We start from the raw sequence: 22,504 nt of genomic DNA on the forward strand, positions 1-22,504 counted from the left end.
ACTCCAGCTTATATAAAAAAAGTAACTGGAATTCTTTACTGTTTTAAGATGCTTCCTATTTTGTTGTTTATTTCCTCAAATTGGATACAGGTAGTCCTTGACTTACAGCAGTTGATTTAGTGACTGTTCAAAGTTACAACAGCACTGAAAAAAGTGAGCTATGACCACTTTTCACATTTACGACCATGGCAGCGTCCCCATGTGTCACCTGATTCAAAATTCAGATGCTTGGCAGCTGGTTCATATTTGTGACAGTTGCCGTGTCCATGTGATCAGCTTTTGCGATCTTCTGACAAGCAAAGTCAAAGGCGAAGCCAAATTCACTTAACAACCATGTTACTAATTTAACCACAGTGATTCACTTAACAGCTGTGGCAAGAAAGGTCATAAAATAGGGCAGAATGCACTTAACAAATGCCTCACTTAGCAACATAAATTTTGGGCTCAATTGTGGTCGTATGTTGAGGACTACCTGTACTATACTTTTTTTTTTTTTTTTGCCTTTGACTCAAAATTTACATCTGGCAATTACATGAATAAGTCCTTGCAACTTTCTAGGCAGTATTTTCAGAAATGGTTTGTCACTGCCTTCTCCCTAGTCCTGAGAAGGAGTCAGAGCCTTAGGATCAGCCAGATGATTTTATGCCCAAGGCAGGATTACAATTCAGATTTTGCCTGTACTGATTCCAGCATCTTAATCACGCAACTGAAGTGGCCCTCATGCTGCTTAATAGCCTCAGTTAGTAGTAATAAAACCAGCTGCAATACAAAAACAGCCTTTGAGGGAGTAGACACACTTCTCGGCTTTTGGAACTGCTTGGTAAATGCAGAATGCAGAAATCCAGTTAAATCTTGAATCCATTTGGGTGCATTCATGTAGAAAGGTTTTTTTTTTATGCAATTGGAATTTGGTGTGATTTGCAGTTGTGTGTTATCCCCAAAAAGCTTATGCTTTTTGACAACATTTATTAGTTGGGGAAGGTGCACCTAGACTCCTCCTCCACCAGATGAGCTTCTCATGGCGTGACAAGTGAGCCACATGACCAATTGACCACATAACCTATAAAAGCAGAAGAGAACTGAAACAAGACACTTCAATCGAAACTCCACTGATGCTGTTACATAGCTGGTGGACAAAACATTCAGAAACTAAACAACAAGCTCGGAGAACAAACCACCAACATCTACCACTCAAGCTACAAATCCTTTCCACCATTTCTAACAGAACATTGTACTATATGAGAACTAATACAGAGAAGCCCTGCTTTGTCATCCACGCTTCTCTTATTTCACAGTGGAGCAGAACTTTGAGCCAACGATGGGAGTGGGGGGGTGTAATAGTTTGTACAATTTTAGAGACACACTGTACGCTACTTTTTCCATGTGAACATTAGTAACCATTCTCTAGCAAATATGAACAGTTTAGGACAGTGGTTCTCAACCTTTTTATACGGCGACCATGGTATTAAGCAGGCGGCGCGCATGCGCGGTGCCGCCCCCTGTGCGGTGCGCATGCGTGGTGCTCCCCTGCGTGGCACACATGCGTGGTGCCCCCCTGTGTGGCACGCATGCGCGGCGGCGCCCCCATGTACTGCCCCTGCGTGGTGGCGCATGCGTGGCGCCACCCCCATGAGCCACCAGCGCAGCGCGCAGGCACGACGGCACCCTCTGCGCTGCGCGCAGGCGCGGCGGCGGCCTCATGCGCCGCCCCAGAAAAAAAATGGCGGATCGCATTGTTTGGCGACCCCCGTGAAATGGTCGTTCGACCCCAAATGGGGTTGCGACCCACAGGTTGAGAACCGCTGGTTTAGGATATAAGAGAATGGTTAGTTTCAATACTTTTAAAATTCAAAGCAATTACGGCAGGCTTTTGATCTTCTTTAGCCCAGCAGTGCTAGCAGAGACAGTAGGATGCTGGAGTCACTCATGCTGGCTTGTGAGAATAAATTGTTAAATTTTAGGGAACTTAGTCAAGAGCAGACTTCACATCTAGCACATCAGCCAGCTGTTCAGCAGCTAAGGATGCATTGCAGCAGTAACAATGGAGCTGGCAGAGCAGATGGTGGGGCTATTGCTATAGTTGGATTCAAAGATATAAAGGAACTTTGGGTGCATGTAGCTAGAACCTCTCTGGAATTTCTTAAGGCAGCTGAATCCTTTCCTGAGATAGTCAAGCTAGACTCCACAAGTGCTGCGTCATTCCTTGGAAGCGCATCCCAGTTCGATTTGGGAAGGAAAAAAAATCACTGGGCACGCCAACACCAGTCACACACGTGAATTTATTGAAGCCTGGTATTCTCCAAAGGAGCAATTAACAAGCATATTGATCTAGATCCAGCATATGAATATGTAAGAAACCAGATCATTCAAAAGACCAATCAACAAGAGAACCAATCAGCGGTTCAGAATTTAAATATAGCTCCAAATGAACAACCAATCACACAACCAACTGACCACGCAAGACATTTATGAGCTAAGGAAAATAGGACAAGAAAATCTTGTTGATGATGTTATCTAGTCTGGTAAGGAAAGGTTCGGAAACTAAACTGAAACAAACTTGGAGAGCAAACCACTGCCAAAATTGTTGATTAGTACTATGCTTCCTGGCCTGCAGCTTTGAAGTGTCTTTTTGCCTTCAAGTGTCATACAGCAAAGTGTTATCTAGCAAAGATAAATTAATCCTTTCTCTCCACATTGCTTGCACTGAGTTGTTCTTGCAGAGATTTTGGTGATTCTTTAGGGAATTATAGAAGACAGTTATAAGACACATAGTTTTATTTGTATTGAAGAGGGATAATAATTCAGTTTCACTCCCCTTCCAGTCAGGAAAGCAGTTTTTGAGACATTTGCTGTGTATAAAGTTAAGATCAGGGGGCCAAATTCATAATCACATTAGAAATTGTTCAAAGTGTTTTGTTGAGAAAATTATCTGCTCTGTATCCATATTTACCAAGGAAAGTGGGTATTATTGGCAAAGTGTTCACCGTGCTTATGTAAAGAATTCAGAATATAAGAAAATATGAACAGCGCCTGTTTCCTTCCTTCCTTCCTTCCTTCCTTCCTTCCTTCCTTCCTTCCTTTCTTCCTTCCCAGCAAAGAATTAATTCATTTTTGCCTTACAATAACCCTCAGTCATACCAATTATATGGCCATTAGGAACATGTTGGTTGTATCTGAAAGTGAAATCAATTCTTCCCAGTCTGAGTGCATTAAAGATTGTTCCTGTATAATCTTCTTTTTTTAAAAAAATTGTCCTTGTGGAGAGGGTGTGCTTGATAAACCATGTATCTGGATTCAAGAAGCTTTGCCAACACATTGGCCTGAACATTAAACAAGTACAAGGGGAGGGGATTCTTTAAAGCCAAGACTCCTGTAATTATTATGCAACTATTAACTGCAGAGGAAGAAGTAGTTTGATTTTGTAAATCAAATGAGTCTTTACTTGTATTTCTATATTTTAAAAATTGTATTTGCAGAGGGAAACCTTGAGATCAGATCTCATCGTGTGCTCTGTGGCTGCTGTGCTCTCCTTTGCAGTCAGCGCCAGTACCGTTTTCTTATCATTAGGGGTTAGTATTACCATTTCTTTCCTTCTGTGTTGTTATTTCTTTAAGACAATATATCTGTTATTCCGAGCAATTAGATACTGTTTCAGATTGCTTTAAAAATCAGAGGAGGGAAAGAAATATTTGCTTGTAAGAGGGAATCGGTAATGAGGTTTCATATCGTTTCACACATTAAGAGTCTAGTTACAAATATATAGCAATTATAGCATAATGGCACTAAGAGATCCGTGGCAGCAGTAACAAATCCTTTGGCATCAACAGGGCTGAGGTAATGTTATGTTTGGGAATATGTATGAACATTCTGAATGTTGAGGAAAATGGTCAACTCTGAGACATTCAGAGCTGTCCTACTTTGCGGCATTGAAATGGAAAGTCAGTTTGGCAGGGGGAAAAAACAACTTGAAAAGGAGAGGGCTAATAGTGGGGACTGAGTGAAGCAGGATCCAAGAAAAAAAAGTAGGTCATCTCTGGGTGGGGTCTGCAGAATATTTTAAATTTGGAATGTTTTGAATTTAAAATGCTGGTTTCAGGTTTGAAACATTTGGTTTGATGTGCATCACGAGCCATCTCATTCATATTGGAAGTGTTTGAGATTCAAAATGGAACACTTCAGACTCCAAACACAGATACTTGGGGCTCAAGGCACATCTTGAATGGTCTAAAATAATTTAGATTTGGATCTGAGCCTGTTTCAAGTAGGAAGCTTTGAATCTGCTGTTAATTGAATTGAAAATGTTTCATATATCACCTGTTATACCTACATCTTTTCCTTGTCATTCCATCTTTAATGCCACCCACTGTCTGCCACCTCATTCTTTCCATTTCATTCCTTCTAACTACCACCTGTTTTCTCCTTACCATTAATCATCCCTTTCCTTTCCCTTTCCTCTTTCTCATTGGCAGCAGAAAAAGGCATGGGGCTGAGGTAGGGCAACAGCCCTTCACAGTCTATGTTAAAATTTAAGGTATTTGCCTAGGTTAGCAACTTCTTGCTTCCTGATTTGCAAATAGCTCACCAGTAAAGGCACTCACTGTCCTTATTAATTTATGGCTCTCATTGTTGATATGCTTCAAGACAGTGCAGGTGGATCTTGTCTTACAAATGAAAGCTACAATGGATCCCCAAAAGCTACTTGACCCCGTTTCAAAGTTCCCACATTTCCCCATAGTCATGTGACTGCATTTTGGGCTTTCAGCAATTGGCCCACAGTCCCGTGATCACAGTATATTATTGTTTTGCTGGAAATGGGCATTTACTTCCAGTTTCCAGAAAAAAAGTCCCATTATTAACAATGACTGTCACATTCAGTTAACAACTTCCACAAAAAAAGTTTCTACAATTGGATCAGTCACATGATGACCTGCTTTACAATTGTTATGACTGCAGTTGCCAGGCTCAGTTATGATCATAAGTCAAGGACTATCTATAGCTGACTGGTCACTGTCAGGACAAGGAAGCATACTATATTTTACAGTGGTCTATGCCTGACTGACAGCTCATCTGACAAGGTGCATGTATCAAATACACCTGGTCTTTGTTCATCATTTTAGCAGTAGCCCAGAGGAACCTGGGTCCATACCTGATGTTCTGTCCCTAGTGGCATAGCTGGCGTTTATGATAATCTCCTGAAACAAGCAAACTTCAGTCTGAAGGTTATAAAGCTTTCTTGTTTTTGTAAACCGTAGTTTAAGAATTTGGGTACAACAGTGAACTGCAGATATTTAAAAACTGAAGTGAACATTATTCTATCACTGCAGGGATGAGCTTTTTAAAATAAGATTAGCCGGGTGTCAGAAAATGGTTTTTGAAATGTATGACCTTACCATTTCTTTTTTGGAAAAGGTAAAATTTTCTAATAATCAAAATACCCAGCAATATGTGTTATGCCAGATATTTTGTGATATCTTGCAATAATATCTTGCATTTTTTATATTATAGTAGTTAATTCATTGGTGGACCAATGACTATAGATAAGTATATAGCATAAGGCAGATTTTTTCTTTTCTTTCTTAGTTTGCATTTTTCATTTTTTAAAGTTCTTTTGAAGATGAAAAATTGTTTTGTTACAGTAAAAATAAAGACATTCAAAATTTATTTTTTAAAAGATTAGGTTAGCCTCCCCAAATCTGAATCCCTCCATATATTCGATATTAGGATTTTTCTTGCCTCTATCAAGGATTAAAAAATAAAAAAAAACTGTGGTCCAGTACTTTTAGAAGGAACCAAGCCAGGGAAGGTTGGGTTAATTTTATGTCCCAGCAAGATCATTTTGTGGAGCATTAATGTATGCTGAGAGTAAAGCCACATAGCGGTGACATGGATGTCTCCACAAGAATGGGATAATCAACATGACAGGCAGTTCTACCTATTACATACAAAATATGGAACCACACCTACAAATTCATTTACAATTTAAAATAACTTTCATGTGTTCACCAATATATATTTGTCCTACTTTCCTACATTTATTACTTCACTACATTTATTTATTATCAAGTTTTAGTAAATTGAAGGATATAATTTTTTCCCATCTTTGAGCTCCTCCTTTTGCAATCCACTAGCATTCCACATAAAACATTTCCTGCATTTTATCCCTCAGCACAATTATATCTTTTGACTGTGAACAAACAAATGTCTTACTAGAACATTTATTTCTTGTGTTCTTTTCCCCTTCAACTACAGTATTAGAAATTTTTCATAAAATAAAACATTTTATTAAACAATAATAAAGCCCTTCTTTTCATTTCTCAATTACCTTTTCAATAACATGTTTTGGGGGAAAATTGCATTTTTAACTGACTTTTTTTAATCAAGATAATATTTTAAATTAAAAATGGTTTAAGTATATGACATGTGTTATAGTCTTTTTCTGCTTCCTTTTAATTCAGCAACTACTCAGCCTGGTGCTTTTCATTTTTGCGTGGACTGTGGGATTCATAACACACTACATACTTCCTCAACTTCGCAAACATCATCCATGGATGTGGATATCCCACCCTATCCTTAAAAATAAGGAATATCGGCAGAGAGAATTAAGAGGTATGTAAAACATTGTCACCCCAATACAAATGTGTAAATTACACTGTTTATTATGCTTTACATAATATGATTAAGTTAATATGATATTTTTGAACATTATTATGAATCATGAAGAGGAAGTTATAATTAGACAGAAATAGAAATCACTATGTTAAAGTGATTAAGCTGGCAGGAATAGCCAATGCTCTAGATCAGGGGTAGGGAACCTTGGCTCTTTTATGACTTGTGGACTTCAATACCCAGAATTCCTGAACCAGCCCTGCTGACTCAGGAATTCTGGGAGTTGAAGTCCATAAGTCATAAAAGAGCCAAGGTTCCCTACCCCTGCCCTAGATGATAGGCTCAAGATTCAGACAGATCTTGACAGACTTTTAATACTGGGCTCTATCTAACAAAATGAAATTCAGTGTAGAGAAAAGTCTTACACTTAGGCAAGAAAAACCAAAAGTACATATATAGATTGGGTGAAACTAGGCCTAATAGCAGTAACTGTGAGAGGGATCTCAGAGTCTTAGTGGACAATCCACTAAATATGAGCCAATAGTGTGCGGCAGCAGCCAAAAAAGCCAATGCAATCCTAAGTTGCATTAACAGAGAGATTCAATCATGATCACGTGACGTACTAATACCATTCAATAAAAGCCTTAGTAAGACCACACCTAGAATACTGCAACCAATTTTGGTCTCCACACTATAAAAAAGATGTTGAGACTCCAGAAAAAGTGCAGAGAAGAGCAACAAAGATGATTAGAGGAGGCTAAAACATATTAAGAATGGTTACAGTCTAGGGAAGAGAAGGACCAGGGGAGACATGATAGCAGTGTTCCAATGTTTGAGGGGCTGTCACAGAGAGGACCTGAAGACCAGACAAGGAATAACAGATGGAAACGTATCAAGGAGAGATTCAACCTAGAAGTAAGGAGAAATTTTCTGACAGTGAGAACAAACAACCAATGGAACAGTTTGCCTTCAGATGTTGTGGGAGTTTCATCACTGGAAGCTTTCAAGAAGAGACTGGACTGCCATCTGTCAGAAATGATGTAGGGTCTTCTGTTTGGCCAGGGGGTTGGATTAGATGACCTAAAAGGTCCCTTCCTATTCTGTTATTTTGATTCTGGTTCGAAAGTAAATGAATGAGTGCAGGATTATAACACAGCAAAAAGGCGAACCTTCTCAGTAGTTGCTGTAGAGCAGGGCTTTTCAACCACTGGTACGGGTACCACCTGTGGTACATTGGCACCTGGCAGGTGGTACACGACCATCCTAGAAAAGTGGTAGTGGGGGAGGGGAATGAGCTGAACCGGTGGCAGCACTGCACAAGCCTGAGCAAGAGATGGCTGGAGCTGCAGGGCTGTCAGGGCTCAGCGGAAGCACCAGGATCAGTGCCCCTTTCCAGCTGATCGGCACTTTTTCAGGGCTGTCAGGGCTCAGCGAAAGTGCCAGGATCAGCGCCAGGCTCCTGGTGCTTCTGCTGAGACCAGAAGAAGCATCGATCAGCTGGAATGTTGCAGCATCTCCAGGGTCTTGTGATTTACATTCAGAGGCTTGGCAACTGATTCATATTTATGACGGTCCCAGTGTTCCGGGGTCATGTGAAGTGACCAAAACCTGCTGCAACCACCCAGACATAAAAACCAAACATCCCCCCACCTCATTCCCCCTGCTAATCCTCAACAGAAATGCTCACAACAATGAAAAACTTGGACAGGAGGAAGAGCACTGCCGGGCGGGTAGGCAGGTGTCTTGCTCGGCTGTGGCTTGGGGGGCACTTTTTTCAGTGCCATTGTAACTTCGAATAGTCACTGAGTGAACTGTTGTAAGTCGAGGACTACCTGTACTTTATCACTTTTTTTCTTTTTTTTTTTTTTTGGGGTCATCAAGTTTTTGACACCTTGCTGGGCGACTGGTGGTACTCAGATGTTGCCATATCCTAAAAGTGGTAAAATGGGTGAAAAGGTTGAAAAGCCCTGCTGTAGACCATTGGGATTTTTCCTGTTCAAACATGGTAGCTACACTTAACAGTAATGTTTGTCATTCTCTCAGTTATTTTTTTAATTATTATTTTCTTTTATCATTTGTAGCTCAGTCTTCAGGATGAATACTATATTGATAAGCTTTTATTCAATAAAACTCATCAATTAGCCTTCCTTAAGTTGGAGTGTCCCAGATATGTTGGATTTTCATTTCCATAACTTTGAGCCAATAAAGACTATGCTGACTGGGAAAATTATCAGGTTGAGATCTAACTGTTAAAGATACCAGGTGGAGGAAACCTTAGTTTCAATGTAAGGTGAACTGTGGTAAAGGTATTTATGATTATAAATACACTACACTCACAAATAATATTTGGAGAAACTAACTTTGTAATCTACTAGAAGTCAAAATAGGAAACAATTCTAATAATTCTCAAGTGTTTGATCATTGTCTAAACTAGTCCTTGGATAACATTATGGATAGATATAATTTTATGAAACTAACTATATAGCTTTAACTATATTAATAAACTCAATTTTAGCAAGCCTATGTTTGTGCTTTGGCAAAATACAGGTTTAAGCTTTTATAATAAGATTATAATTTTGGTTTACCACATAACACTTAAAAGGAAATAGCACTTTTCATTATTAATATTTTATTTTATTTTTTATTATTCCCAAATAATAAGCATGATATTGGAATTGCAACAACTGCTGAGTTGAGAAGTAGGGATAGCTGTAAATATCTCTAAAATTGCAGTTGTTTTAGTTCTCCTGTAAATCTCTCAACTAGAAGCAACCTGACTTTTCACTAACTGGCTCTCTTCAGGGGTTCTAAACTCACTTCAATTTAGAAACTTCCTGACATGTTTTGATGGGTCTACATTTTAATGACTCTGTTTGTATGTTTTTGACACGTTGGTGATAAGGATGTCAGAAAATGGAATGTTTCCATTATCTCAGTCTCTTCTCAAAATCAAGCTGACAACTGATTTTGAATAGGGGAAAACACAACATCTTAATAAGAATCTATTATAAGAGAAAAAATTAACTTCCAAACAATATCATTGGATATAGAGCAGGGGTGTCAAACTTGTGACTTGTCGTGACGTGTTGCAACTTTTTTGCCATTGCCGGCAATGGGGTGGGTACGGTTTCGCTATGATGCATCCGGCCCACGGGCCAGCAGTTTGACATCCCTGATATAGCGCATACTCAGGAAATTCACATAATAATTACAGCCCAGTGATTCTTGCAGAATGACAAAGGGAGAACTAAGAAAACATTATCCACATAAATTTAAATTTAATAACAGAACATATATATTTAAGATATGAGACAGTCCTGTGATCTCTTAGCATAATAATTACAGTACATCAATTATTCTATTTTTAATATATTACAAATCTATACATTACAAGATTAAATATATTTCAAATTAAAACAAATGTATTCAAGTGAGTCTCAATTCCTTTTAACTTCATGAATATATTGGCATGGTTTTCTTATCAACAATACAAAAATAATTTGCCATTACCACCTTATGGAGTGTTTTTCCCACTTTCCAGTCTAATCTAGAGTTTAGAGTTTAGGATTTCCTCATGGTCTCCTTTCCAATTAGTGAAGTGATTCAGGCCTGCTTAATTTTCTGAGTACCCAAAGTCAGCTGAGTACTGCAGTCCAGCTAAACAACCAAAGAATTCTTATGTAAGCTATAGGGAAATATAAAAATAAACATGGGCGAAAAAAACATTCATATATCACAGTTCTGAACAAAAATTATTTCTGAACTGATGGCTTTCAGTTCAATAAATCTTAGCTCTTAAAATTCCGTAGTGCAACTGAGTTTATTGCAAATTCCGTAGTGCAACTGAGTTTATTGTTTGGTTGCTACCCATTTACAAGTCCACAGCATTTTGTGCCTCCCAATAGCAAATGGCCTTTTTTTTATGGTGTCTCTTTTAGCTGTTTAAACTCTCACTTTACAGAACACTTATATGCTACTTATTCAGGGTTACTTATATTCTTGGTCAGTCTTTAATGGACATCTCATTATTCAGATGATCAGAATGTTTTCGGCGGATTTTAGTTCCTGTTTCATATTTTTCAGGAAGAACAATATCCTCATTATATGAATATTTTGAAGCACTAACATTATTTCAAATGAATGAATAATGGTATAAAACTATTAATCCCTTAATAGCCTATATGAAAGTTAGATGCTATTTGTTATTGGTATTGCACATGATTTCATAAAGGGTTTTTTTATTATTATTATTCAGCTGCTGCTCATTTAATGTGGTTTGAGAGACTGTATGTTTGGCTTCAGTGTTTTGAAAAGTACATCTTGTATCCAGCCATAATACTGAACTCCCTCACCAATGATGCTTTTTTAATCAGCAAAAACAAGAGGATTACCTCACAGTAAGTTGCATATTATATTCAAGATGCATCTTTTCAGAATTAAAACGATCTCCACATCCCATCAACGCTGATTGGAACTGGTCCTGGAAGAAGGGTAAGAACCCACTATAACATTGTAACTCATTAACCCCCTGAATTGGTCCAGAAGGATACAATGATCAATGGTATCAAAAGCCATTGAGAGTTCAAGAGCAAGGATAAGCACACTACTTCTGTCCTCTCCCTGCCAGTGTTGTCTCAGTCCTGTAATCTAACTGAACAGGGTACAGATGATCAGCCTCCTCCAGCATCCTCTGGAGTTGCCGTGCAACCAACTTCTCAACCTTTTCTTAGGAAAGATTGAAAGCAGGATGAAACGTCTCCTATATAGTTGGATCCATCAAGGGTTTCTTGAGGAAATGGCAGACCACTCCCTCTCTCAAAGAATTTCCTACCTTTACAATCCAGCCTAAATGAAGTTCATTGATTCACCAGATAGAAGTTTAGTGACATGCTTAGATGCATTAGATATAATGCTTAGATACTATGTAAGATCTAGAAATTGTGACCCACGAGTTGCTTATCTGATTCTTCACAGTCGAAATTAGTTAGAAAAACTATGAGAGAAGAAGCTAAGGATTAACAGATGGACCTATTAGACTACAATAGACTTGGAAATTTACAAGGTGTGCAGGTTTGTTGTAACAATTTTGAACTCAACCAGCTGCTGAGGGCAAAGGTGACATCTCCCTTGGCTCTTGGTGTTCAAGTCCACAGAATATCACTGCTTTATGGTCTCTTTTTGAGGAGCTCACATCCAGACCATTCCTAGGTGATCTCCCATTTTGTTCCCTGGAGAATTTTGAAGGACTGGTCTGTTTGCTGGTGTTTTGTTCTTCTCAGCAGTTGTCACTTCTGGTCATTTGTAAGATGTCTTCAGTCAGCCATGACTCAAACCAGAAGCCAAAGTCCTATCTGTTTTTGGTAAAAACACGTGTAGGATCAAAGTCTTGTAAGAGCATGGGCATATTATTCCTGCAAAATATAGTCTCTTGTTTTAGTTTTGTTGGTTGTTTTAATTTAACTGAGAAATACTGATGTAGTCCTTACCAAGTTGTGTGAGCAGGAATCACACCATATTTTTCTCTGAAGTGGTGTGCTTATGTCATATAAATTCAGCAAGGGGAATCTCCATACGTTCTTGTGAATATGGATAAATGCCATCCTTTCATCTTTAAGCTTTTCCCTTCCTTTTTAGATTTCTCTTCTTTACATCTTGATATCACATGGTTGTCTTTAGAGTTTGGCTTACCCATCATGTTCCGTTACCACTTTATTACTTGTGTAGCAACCACTCACACTTACTTCAGTGATGGAAAAGTAACTTTGCAATCAATTACAGGTCTGCAAAGCAAAGGAGAGCTGAAGTAAGATCATAAGACAGTTGTGCTTATGCGACTGCTTCACTTAATGACTGAGATTGCTGGTTCCAAGTGTGGTAGCTAAATAAGGGCCACCTGTACTATAGTTAAGTGCAACATCACAAATTCCCTCAATCAAATCAAGTGCTCTCTACTAGAAAAGCTTTCATAAATCATATTTTAGTGATTGGGATATGCAAACACAATTTTAACAGATAAATGAACCAAATGGAAACAGGCCTAATGTTTACAATGCATGTTTATAATAAATTATAACGTAATTTATAATTTATTTGAATTTTCTTTTCATTTTATTTTGCAGCTGTGATATCTTTCTAATTACAATTGCGGGAATGAAGCTACTGCGGTCCTCATTTTGCAATCCCATTCATCAGTTTGTTACATTAAGTTTCACCGTCATCTTCTTCAAGTTTGATTACAAAGGTTTCTCCGACAACTTCTTATTCAATTTCTTCATTATGTCAATTGTGTTCAATAAGGCAAGTGATGATTTTCAAAACATCATTGTCCTTTCAAGCATAACTGTTTTCTTGGGTTGAGTTAATCTTTTTTTCTTTCAAAACAAATCAAAATCAGAACTGTTACAATGCTGTTAATGGTAGTAGTAATAATAATAATAATAATAAAGTTGGAAGGGACCTTGGAGGTCATTGAGTCCAACCCCCTGCTCAGGCAGGAACCCTACACCATTTCAGACAAATGGATAGAAATTAAACAAAACTAAACCCTGCTGATAAAGATCAAGCAGAAATATTGCTGTATCCTACCAGAACTTAAGAAAGAAATTATTTTAATGTGAAATGTCTTTGAAATGTCATGTTGACTTCTGTGTTGACATAATGCTGTCAAAACTCATAACAGTAGAGCACCTTTGAAAAGGAGAATTATTAATAAATTACTGGCTTGCTGAGTCACACATGAAGGGGCTGCCTACTTGAATATTTATTTAACTTTTGGATACCTCTGTTTTTTGATTCAAAAAGGCTCCTCTGGGAAATTATTCAAATATATAATCAGCTTTAAGATAAATTATTAATTTTTCATTCCTTGTGACTGGCTTCACCTTCACTTCCTTGGTTTTCAACTCATTATGCTTTGTTAGACATGTTACAAAAGGGCATTTGCTGGAGCACAGAGGGGTGAGTGAAATACCCTTCCCAAAGCATTTATGTATCTATGCCCTCCTGAAGGCTTTGTGCAGTGACTTCAAAGGCATTCTTCAGTTGTCCCTTTTGCACATGCATATGAAAACAACACTGTACAATGTGCATACACAGATAATTGATCCTGTATGTATGGCAAGCATAGAGGTGAAGGAAGAGCTATTTAATACACTGTATTGACAGAAAATATAGGATAAATGCTTTAAATTCAAAGTAGAAGAGATGGCTTGAAATGTGCTGCCACCTTAATTCAGCCCATCTCCATGTCATTAAACTAGCTGGATCATGCAGCTGCTGCTTTAATGAATCATAGTCCATGCTGCATTTGGTCATCCACATGTAATGAAGCAGTTCTTCAGAACTGAAACACTGCACAGCTCTATTTTGTTGACTTAAAACATTAAGTGTATCCAATTCCCTGAAGTCTCTCCTCATGAGACTTAGTTTGCCATCCTCTAATCGTCTTATCCAAACTTATCGGAGTTTTTCTGAATCTTTCTTAAAATATGGTGCCTAGCGCTAAACACAATATAGAAAGTACAGTCTGGTCTGTGATTTGAAAAGTATTTTTCTTTTGACGTGATCCAAATTTGTTTTTTTGGCAAACCCTGTCATACTACTGAAATGATCTAGATTTTTTCTATACAAACCATCTGCTGCCATATGACTCAGCATGTGATTTCTTCTACCTAAGTGAAGAACTTTGCCTTTTTCAATACTAACTTCTTCTCAGATTTTGTTTTTGCTGGCTAGAATATTAGCTACCTCACTTTCTCCTGTGTCAGCTGCATTTTGGATGAGAATCAGTCCATCTTTTCATCCAAGTCATTATTTTTAGCAAATATAGATATAATTAACATGTTCCAGTTCCCTCTCTGCCCTGCATCTTCTGAACAAATGCTGTCCTTCAATTTTTATGTCCTAGTCATGAGAACCATCTGATCAGTACCTATAATATCTAATCATATTTGTAATAGAATTCAAATTCATTTCATTCCCATTCACCGAGCATTAGTACACAGACAGAAAGCCATAGATTTTATGAGCCAATGTTCTTCCTGATTTTTCATTAATTTATATAATAGGCCATTGAACATTTCCTTGGCTTAATTCAGTGAACCTTCTCACCTCCAGTGCCCAAAAAAAAAAAAAATAGTTTTCCTCTTACTATGGCTTCCTCTCACTTGGACTTTGCTTACCTACTTGCTTCTCCTAGAATCTAGCATACCACACTCAATATGACTGTTTCAAATCTCCGTCTTGCTTACATTTTTCAATGTTTCATGCTCTTTCCCAGGTGATGTGCTTCCTTTCATATCTGCAAGCTATCTCTTTTTTTGTTTGTCTCAAGACAAGATTTTGTTTTGTTTGTTTGTTTATGTATGCATGCATGCCAGTCGGGATGGAATGAGAAGCAGCTATTATACAAATCAAGGGCAAGTTTTCTTTTTCATTTCCTATCCCCACATTTGAGGCTTGCATTTTGCTCTTGTTGTGAACTTTCCTGTCTATCTCTTCAGGCATCTGGGATATTGGATATCCAGTATTGCATATTAGATGAAACCTTTGTGGAGTGGAGGCTGGGATGAAAGTTTGAGGAATATGGCTTGCCCCATCCCTTGTCTGAGTAAATGAGAGTTTGCTAATTCACTACACCTCTACATTGTACAATCTGTATCTGCTGCTCTTACGCCTAGATCAGTGTTTCTCAACCTTGACAATTTTAAGGCTTGTGGACTTCAACTCCCAGAATTCCACAGCCAGCAATGCTGGCTGTGGAATTCTGGGAGTTGAAGTCCACATGCCTTAAAATTGTCAAGGTTGAGAAACACTGGCCTAGATGAATGACTACAAATTCAGATATTAAAGCCCTCTTGATCAAGCTCACCATATTTCAGGCAGACATTATTTCTTTATCATATTTAAAAACCATTTGTCTCTCTCATGGAGCAATTCTGGGCAGTGAGTAATCTTGAAAGGCACACCCATGTAGTCCAGCAATCTAAGAATCTGAATATCTCATATGACACCATTTTTGTCAGTAGTTATTCATTTGGAGTGTTTTTCCCTTTCCAGACCTCTTTCTAATGGGGGGGGGGCTCACCTTATCCTTAGAATGCATAAGACCATTACATAAGGCCACCCTTTGAACACCCTTCATTTTTCTTAGAGTTTTAAAATCCATGGGGTTAATAGTTGTAGCTATTCTTGGTGGTATCATTTGTCCCCCTGTACAAGAGCAAGATGGGACGATTGTTATACTTTTATGATAGTAAAGAGATTGTTGTGAGAATGGCAATTGTTTGCTGGTCTTAATGATTTGGAATATATGAATTTTGTTCATTTAAGGAAAAAGAAAGTATTGTTGAAAAGCAGCTTATGCAAACTGCTGAGGGGTTGAAGGGGGTAATAATAGCTGAGTGAAAGCATGAGTAAAATCAAGGTAGCATCAATCAAACTGTGGTATTATTATTTTTTTCTATGCAGAAGGATGAGGGAACAAAGAAGGAAAATCAGAACATTGATATTGGAGAAAGTTGATTATTTTGCAGATTGATATATTTTATCAATAAGGGAATCACTTTCTAAGATTCCCACAGTGTCATGAGTTATCATTTCAAGAAGGCCATTTAGAAGAATCCCTTTTTAAAATTAAAGAATCTGCCTACCTGTATTCATACATCTATCTTCTATGTATATTTATATAGATTTTTTTAAAAAAATTTAATCTTGCCTTTATTATTTTTATAAATAACTCAAGGCAGTGAACATACCTAATAAAGTACAGGAAGTTTATTTTTCTTTGCCATACATTTGACTCTATCTAAACTGGAACTAACCTTGTAAAAGTGACCGTCAAAACATTAGTTTTCACTGAAGATATGAGGTTTTCTTCAACAGCAGTGCTAAAGTGTTTTCACTCTATATCATCATGTCAAAAACAAATATCCCATCAAGCAGTGGTTGAAGGTACATGTCAAGTTTCTCTGTTACTCTTCAAAAGCCTTACAATAAAATCATATTAGACAGTTGATTAGCAGATTATTTTTCCCCGATGCTATTAGTAATAATAGTTGTAGTATAATAGTAAACTGATCATTGTAATAATTTTATCCCTTTTCAGAGCTGATCCAAGATAATTATTGCCTGAGACAAAGCAGCAAATTATATACAAACGTACAGACACAAAACTGCATCACTCTGAAGGCCAATCACCCTTTTATGATACCAGAAATAGAAAAATCACACAAGAGCCTCTTATCCCCAGTATAAAATTTCAATCATCAGTTATTCAGCCAACAATTTGTTGCTGTTTCATGTCACTGAGAATCAATTGCCCAAAATAACAGCCTCGTGCTAGCTAATCAGAAATCCAGTTGGTTCCTTTTGCCTTTCATTAATGCAATCCAGGGAGCTCAAATAGTGTGAATCAATATAACTGCTTGGGGTCTTTAGTGCCTACACCACTTTTCTCTTTGTGACCTGCTCAGTTACTGATTGCTGATACTTATTTTCCCTTGCAAAACCACTCAACAGATTCTGAAATCATTTTCCCCTCAATATATATGGACTCTTCAAAATAAAAGAGACTAAATCACTCAGAAATATTGCACTACATAATGTAGCCCATAACCTCCCTTTTAGAAACCCTCTCAGTTTGTCTAACTGGTACAACTGCAAATGTATAATATTTGAATTCCAAAAATCTGAATATAGATTATTTTCTCAATAACTTAGTTTCCTATTTATGTGGCTTTCTAATATACCATTCCACAGACAATATTATGTACCTGTTTCTTATGGTTTTAGTTATGTAGAAGATGCAGGAAAAAGGTAATATATCACTTTAAAAAAATAATTCAGTGGTTTAGGTCATCAAGGCTTATCGTACCATATAGCAAAGCAATGCTCCTGGTCGCAGAAATATGCTGTTCTTTGTTTTGTCAGTAATCAGATAAAATAACTATTTTTGATTTCAACATCTTTGTTGAACAGATATTCTCTAGCTTAGTCTGAAATGCAAGACGTGCTTGGTTTAGTCCATGTGTTTTGGCAAGTGAATGCTTGGTTTTGATTGTCAGTTAGGTGAAAGACTGTCAGAATATTTTATGAAAAAATGTTTCAGAATGAACCTGCCAACATAATCTGCTCAGCTGCGCAAGCCACCTGCTGGGACTTCTTTAGACGTGACAACTGATTGTAATGAAGTATCTCAAGAAGAATCTTTGATTCAGTGGAAGTTTCTCTAGTCTTTTTCACTACCTTTCAGACTGTATTGGTAGATTTTTTAAAGTCTGACGGTGAACAGATTTAGAAGGCTAAGTGGGGATTTAAACACTGTCTTCCACTCCCTACAAAGAATAAAAATAGGCCTGATTCTTTAGAGTTTAAGTTCAAAGCATCCATCTCATCTCTTCTTAAAAATCCCAAATCCTTAAAAATGTTAAAAAAATAATAATCCAGAAATGCCCTTCCCAAAGAAGATCCCCAAAGAAGTGCTGGTATGTCTACTGGTCTTCTGCAGGCTATCCACTTCTATTTTTAAGACTACTACTACTTCTAATTTTCAAGAATAAAGAAATAACAGAAGATAAAGGAACAACCGTAGTGTTTCTTGAGATGTTTATGAATTGGAGTTATAAAAACAAGCTATCATGCAAAGAGGAATCTTCAGCTATTTGTTAATCCTCTAGCTTGGCCAATTTTCTCTAAAGATGCAGAAAAATCACTGAACATGTTCATGAGTAATGCACATTAGAAGAATAAATTGAAATTATACTGCACCACAAATTGACAAATATTTTCTCTCTTTGGCTATGGGTTTTTTTTTTTACGACTCAGTCTCAGTAGTGGAATCAGAATAACGTCTGATAGTTATGTAGTTACCAGGGCTGTAAAACTTGGAGTTATGAATTCTGCATTAAAAAGAAACCCTAAAGAATTGTGATGACACAGAAATGTCGTATCGATCTGTGTTCTGTAAATTTGAGCAAGTTCCCATAATGTTTACTAATATTCATGATTCATATAATTTGCCTAGTGGCAGATTTTGCTGAAAAGGCCTGGTTAAGATTATAATTCCATTCCTCCTCCTGCCTTTGGTGAAAAGGAATTGTAAAAAGTTGCATTTGTGGAAGGGAAGAGAAAATATGCTAATTCCCATTTGTAGAAACAGGTTTTTTTAGTGCATTTTCTTGATTCATAGAGCTATGGCCTTACTCTCACAGGCCACTCCTATCATAATTCTCTCTCTGTGTACATGTGTTTATGTGTGTGTATGTGTACAAGTGCTTTTATACTACCGCTAGTCCTTGACTACGACAAAAATTGAGATCAGAATTTCTGTTGTTAAGCAAGGTGGTTGTTAAGTGAGTTGTGCCCTATTTTGCAACCTTCTTTGCCACAATTGGTTAACCAAATCACTGCAGTTAAGTGACTCACACAATTGCTAAGTAAATCCGTCTTCTCCCATTGACTTTGCTTGTTGAAGCTGGCTGGGAAGGTCGCAAATGGTGATCACGTGACCCCAGGACACTAACAAATACATGTTGTAAATACATGTCAGTTTCCAAGCACTCAAATTTAGATCACATGACTGTGGGATGCTGCACTGGTTGTAAGTGCAAGGACTGGTTATACGTCCCTTTTTTTCAGCGCCATTGTAACCTTAAGTGGTCATTAAAAGAATGGTTGTAAGATGAGGACTACTTGCACTTCAATCAATATCAGATCTTGGGGAAAGTTTATTTTAAAGCAGGAGGGATGCAGCCTGGCCTTATGTCTTTTCCTAACAATGAATATCATTTAGGACAGGGTTAGGCAATCTTGGCTCTTTTATGACTCGTGGACTTCAACTCCCAGAATTCCTGAGCCAGCATGGCTCAGCTTGGAAACCTCTCCCTTTCCCTTCAGCATGGCTGGCTCAGGAATTCTGGGAGTTGAAGTCCACGAGTCATAAAAGAGCCAAGGTTCGCCACCACTGATTTAGGACAATGAGGCATGGAATGTGCTAATAAAAATGGAGTTGAACATCCTTATACATTTTTCCTCTACCCTATCCCACTCAGTTTGGGATTATATGAGTTACAAAGGTTAACTTTTTAAAAGAGAAAATCCCGTTTTTTAAAAAATGAAATAATGTAAAGCATTCTATCTGACATGTTTCATGAGATTATTCTGGCTAATTGTCCTCAGATTATAAAAAAGAATACCATTTTGATGATTGAATTGAATCTTAACATCTAAGTATAATTGTGTAGGAAGAATCTTTGTAGACTTGTAGTAAATACAGAAACCGAAGTGCTTTGTGTTGTTTTTTTAAATAGACTTTATGGATGCTCTCATCATTTTTTTTTCTCTCTCTCTCTCTTTTATTTTCAGCTGTGGGATCTACTACAGAAATTACAGTTCATAATGACTTATATTGCTCCTTGGCAAATTGCCTGGGGCTCATCTTTCCATGTGTTTGCTCAGCTCTTTGCAATACCTCATATCCTTTTAAGAAAGCTGTTTGCTGTTTTGTTGTGTATTCAGCCTGAGGCTTGTGAGTAATTTGTATAGACCGCCATTGTTTTGTTTTGTTTGTTTTGTTCCTTTTTTAAGTACATCATTCCAAGAGGATTAGCTATGTACAATGCTTGGGAAAATGAAATTTGTGTTATTAAATAGATAAAAGTAAGGTAAGATAGGAAATGAGAAATGTGTTTCATTATCTGTTGTGCAGTTGTATATGTATTTTTTTTAAAAAAGGAGAGTATGTCCCTGATACTTTCACAAATTGTATAAACCAATTTCTGCCAAGTTGAGAAAAATCTTTTCCCCTCTAAAGTTCTGTATTTACACACTAGATGAAATACTTCCTAAATGACAGGGAAAATTCTTTTTAAAGGTTGTCACTTACAGTACTCTGGCAGATTACATTGTATTTTTTTTTCTTTGTCAGTAATTTGCAAGCCTTTTTCCTTTCATTTCAGGGGAACATTTATATGGGTTGTCCCAAAGATGCTTTTTCAAGAGGCAACTGGACTTTTTCTTTGAAAATGTTTCGCTTCTCATCCAAGAAGCTTCTACAGCTCTGAGCTGAAAGTCCAGTTGCCTCTTGAAAAAGCACCTTTGGGGCCACAATGACCTTGATGACTGGGAATCTCCATAGATATTTATGTGGGTTGAATCTTTGTGTATATTTGAATTTAAAAGCACTATTTTAAAGAAAAGCCTGGGATAAGATAGCAATAATTAACCTCAAGGATAAATGTTCAACTTACTAAAGGCAGAGAGATCCCTAGGCCAACTGTGATTGCAGAGGAACCTGTAATATTCACACTATTAGTTGCTCATTTCACAATTTGACATGGACTTCCTCTAGAGTTTTGCTGCCTTCCACTAATCTTTTCCATTTGTTTCCTGTGCCTTTCTACCCCCCCCCCACTTAATTATGACTTTCTATCCCAAATTAACATGAATTATAAGTTCATTGTGTTGTAGCTTCAGTATTTTCATTACATCGAATTCTAAATAATCCCAGTTCTTCTTGGTTCTTTAGCTCTTACCCATTACTTTGCTGCACTTGTCTTTTGGAAAGGAAACTAAGTAAGTCAGGAAGCACCTTAAAGGGCATCGTAAAATCCAGTGAAATCTATTTATGCTACCTTAACTTGAAGCTTTCAGACTCTGCAATGCTTTTCTGTCAGACTCTGGCTACTGCAATCTTTTCTACTCCCTTGAGCCCATTTCTAGGGAGTGTCATTTTTCTCACATCGTATGCCAGACCAGTGAAGTTCTGGGAAAGAAGTTACAAGTAAGATAAAAGTATTATAAACGTATTCTCTTTTTTATTCAAAATGTGCGGTTTAAATGGAATGTAGTTCACAATATTCTAGAGCTTTCTGTAGACTGTGGGGATTACTCCTGTTGCGATTGTTCATGGTGCATTTCACTAATGGTTGTGGACGGAATGTTAGCCATTATTTTTCTAAAAAAATTGTATATTTAAACAATCAGAATAGAGTTGTCACTTCACATCTGTGTTTGCAAAAGGCAGCGAAACTCTGAAGGAGCAGTCTGAGAGCTATGACTACCCTAAGTGCTAACAGTTATTGATTCAACAGCTACAGCTAGAAATGAAATCATTCTGGCCTTGTGGCATTTGAAATCAACAGGGATCATCATAGTCTTATCCCCTAAGGTCATTCCCACATATCATTACATTTCCCAGCCAGAAACCAACAACTGCTCTGCACACTTAATTACACTCTCCAAGTTTTCTCTCCAACCCATCCATTCTATAAGATTTTCCCTTTCCTCACCTCTCCTCTCCTCTCCTCAATTTTAAATTAGATTAGCAGCATGTCTCCCAGCAACTGAAGCTGGACCAATGGGACTGTTATCACCAAAATCTGATCACAAATCTCTGGCTAGCAATCAGGTTACTTCATCAGCCCTCACATTCCAGGCCAAACGTGAGCTGCTTTCCCCTTTTACAGTACTCACCTCAGTGGCTGACTCACACTGGCAGAACAGCAGCCATGCCACGTCACTAAAATCCATATGCCATTGTTTTGCTGCACTAATAGAAAAACTCCCATTTAAAAATAGAATCTGTAAGACAGGGATCCCCAACCACCGGGCTGTGGACCTGTACCAGGCCACGGCATGCCAGCAACCGGTCCACACAAACAAGCTAAGCCCCATCCGTGGGATGCAGGTAGCACACAAAACCCCGCACTCTCTGGTCCATGGAAAAATCTTTCTCCATGGAACCGGCCCCTGGTGCCCAAAAGATTGGGGACCTCTGTTGTAAGAGACATATTATACCTTCTACATACTCACTCTAAGAAAGTTTCAACAATTGACATTGGTGAACAGTTGTATCAGCCAAATTCAATTTATTGTGCTGCTTTGGGAAAATGGGGATGTT

At 37.7% G+C, this 22,504-nt stretch overlaps 1 protein-coding gene across 4 annotated transcripts in view; it reads left to right on the forward strand.

Moving 5' to 3' along the window:
* PCNX2 (pecanex 2) overlaps positions 1-22,504 on the forward strand; it is a 105,572-nt gene that overhangs the window by 41,503 nt on the left and 41,565 nt on the right. For all 4 annotated transcript variants that reach the window (XR_005557878.1, XM_039353030.1, XM_039353029.1 and 1 more), the window contains exons 18-23: positions 3,477-3,569; positions 6,456-6,606; positions 10,862-11,003; positions 12,726-12,903; positions 19,969-20,077; positions 21,256-21,385. Coding sequence is in view for 3 of the 4 variants with exons in the window: in XM_039353030.1 (XP_039208964.1) it covers positions 3,477-3,569; positions 6,456-6,606; positions 10,862-11,003; positions 12,726-12,903; positions 19,969-20,077; positions 21,256-21,385 (803 nt within the window). In the remaining variant the exon portion in view is untranslated. The remainder of the gene's footprint in view (positions 1-3,476; positions 3,570-6,455; positions 6,607-10,861; positions 11,004-12,725; positions 12,904-19,968; positions 20,078-21,255; positions 21,386-22,504) is intronic.

This window comes from Crotalus tigris, unplaced genomic scaffold, assembly GCF_016545835.1.
Source record: "Crotalus tigris isolate CLP2741 ecotype Arizona unplaced genomic scaffold, ASM1654583v1 scf7180000018486.1709376, whole genome shotgun sequence".
Taxonomy (NCBI): Eukaryota; Metazoa; Chordata; class Lepidosauria; order Squamata; family Viperidae; genus Crotalus; species Crotalus tigris.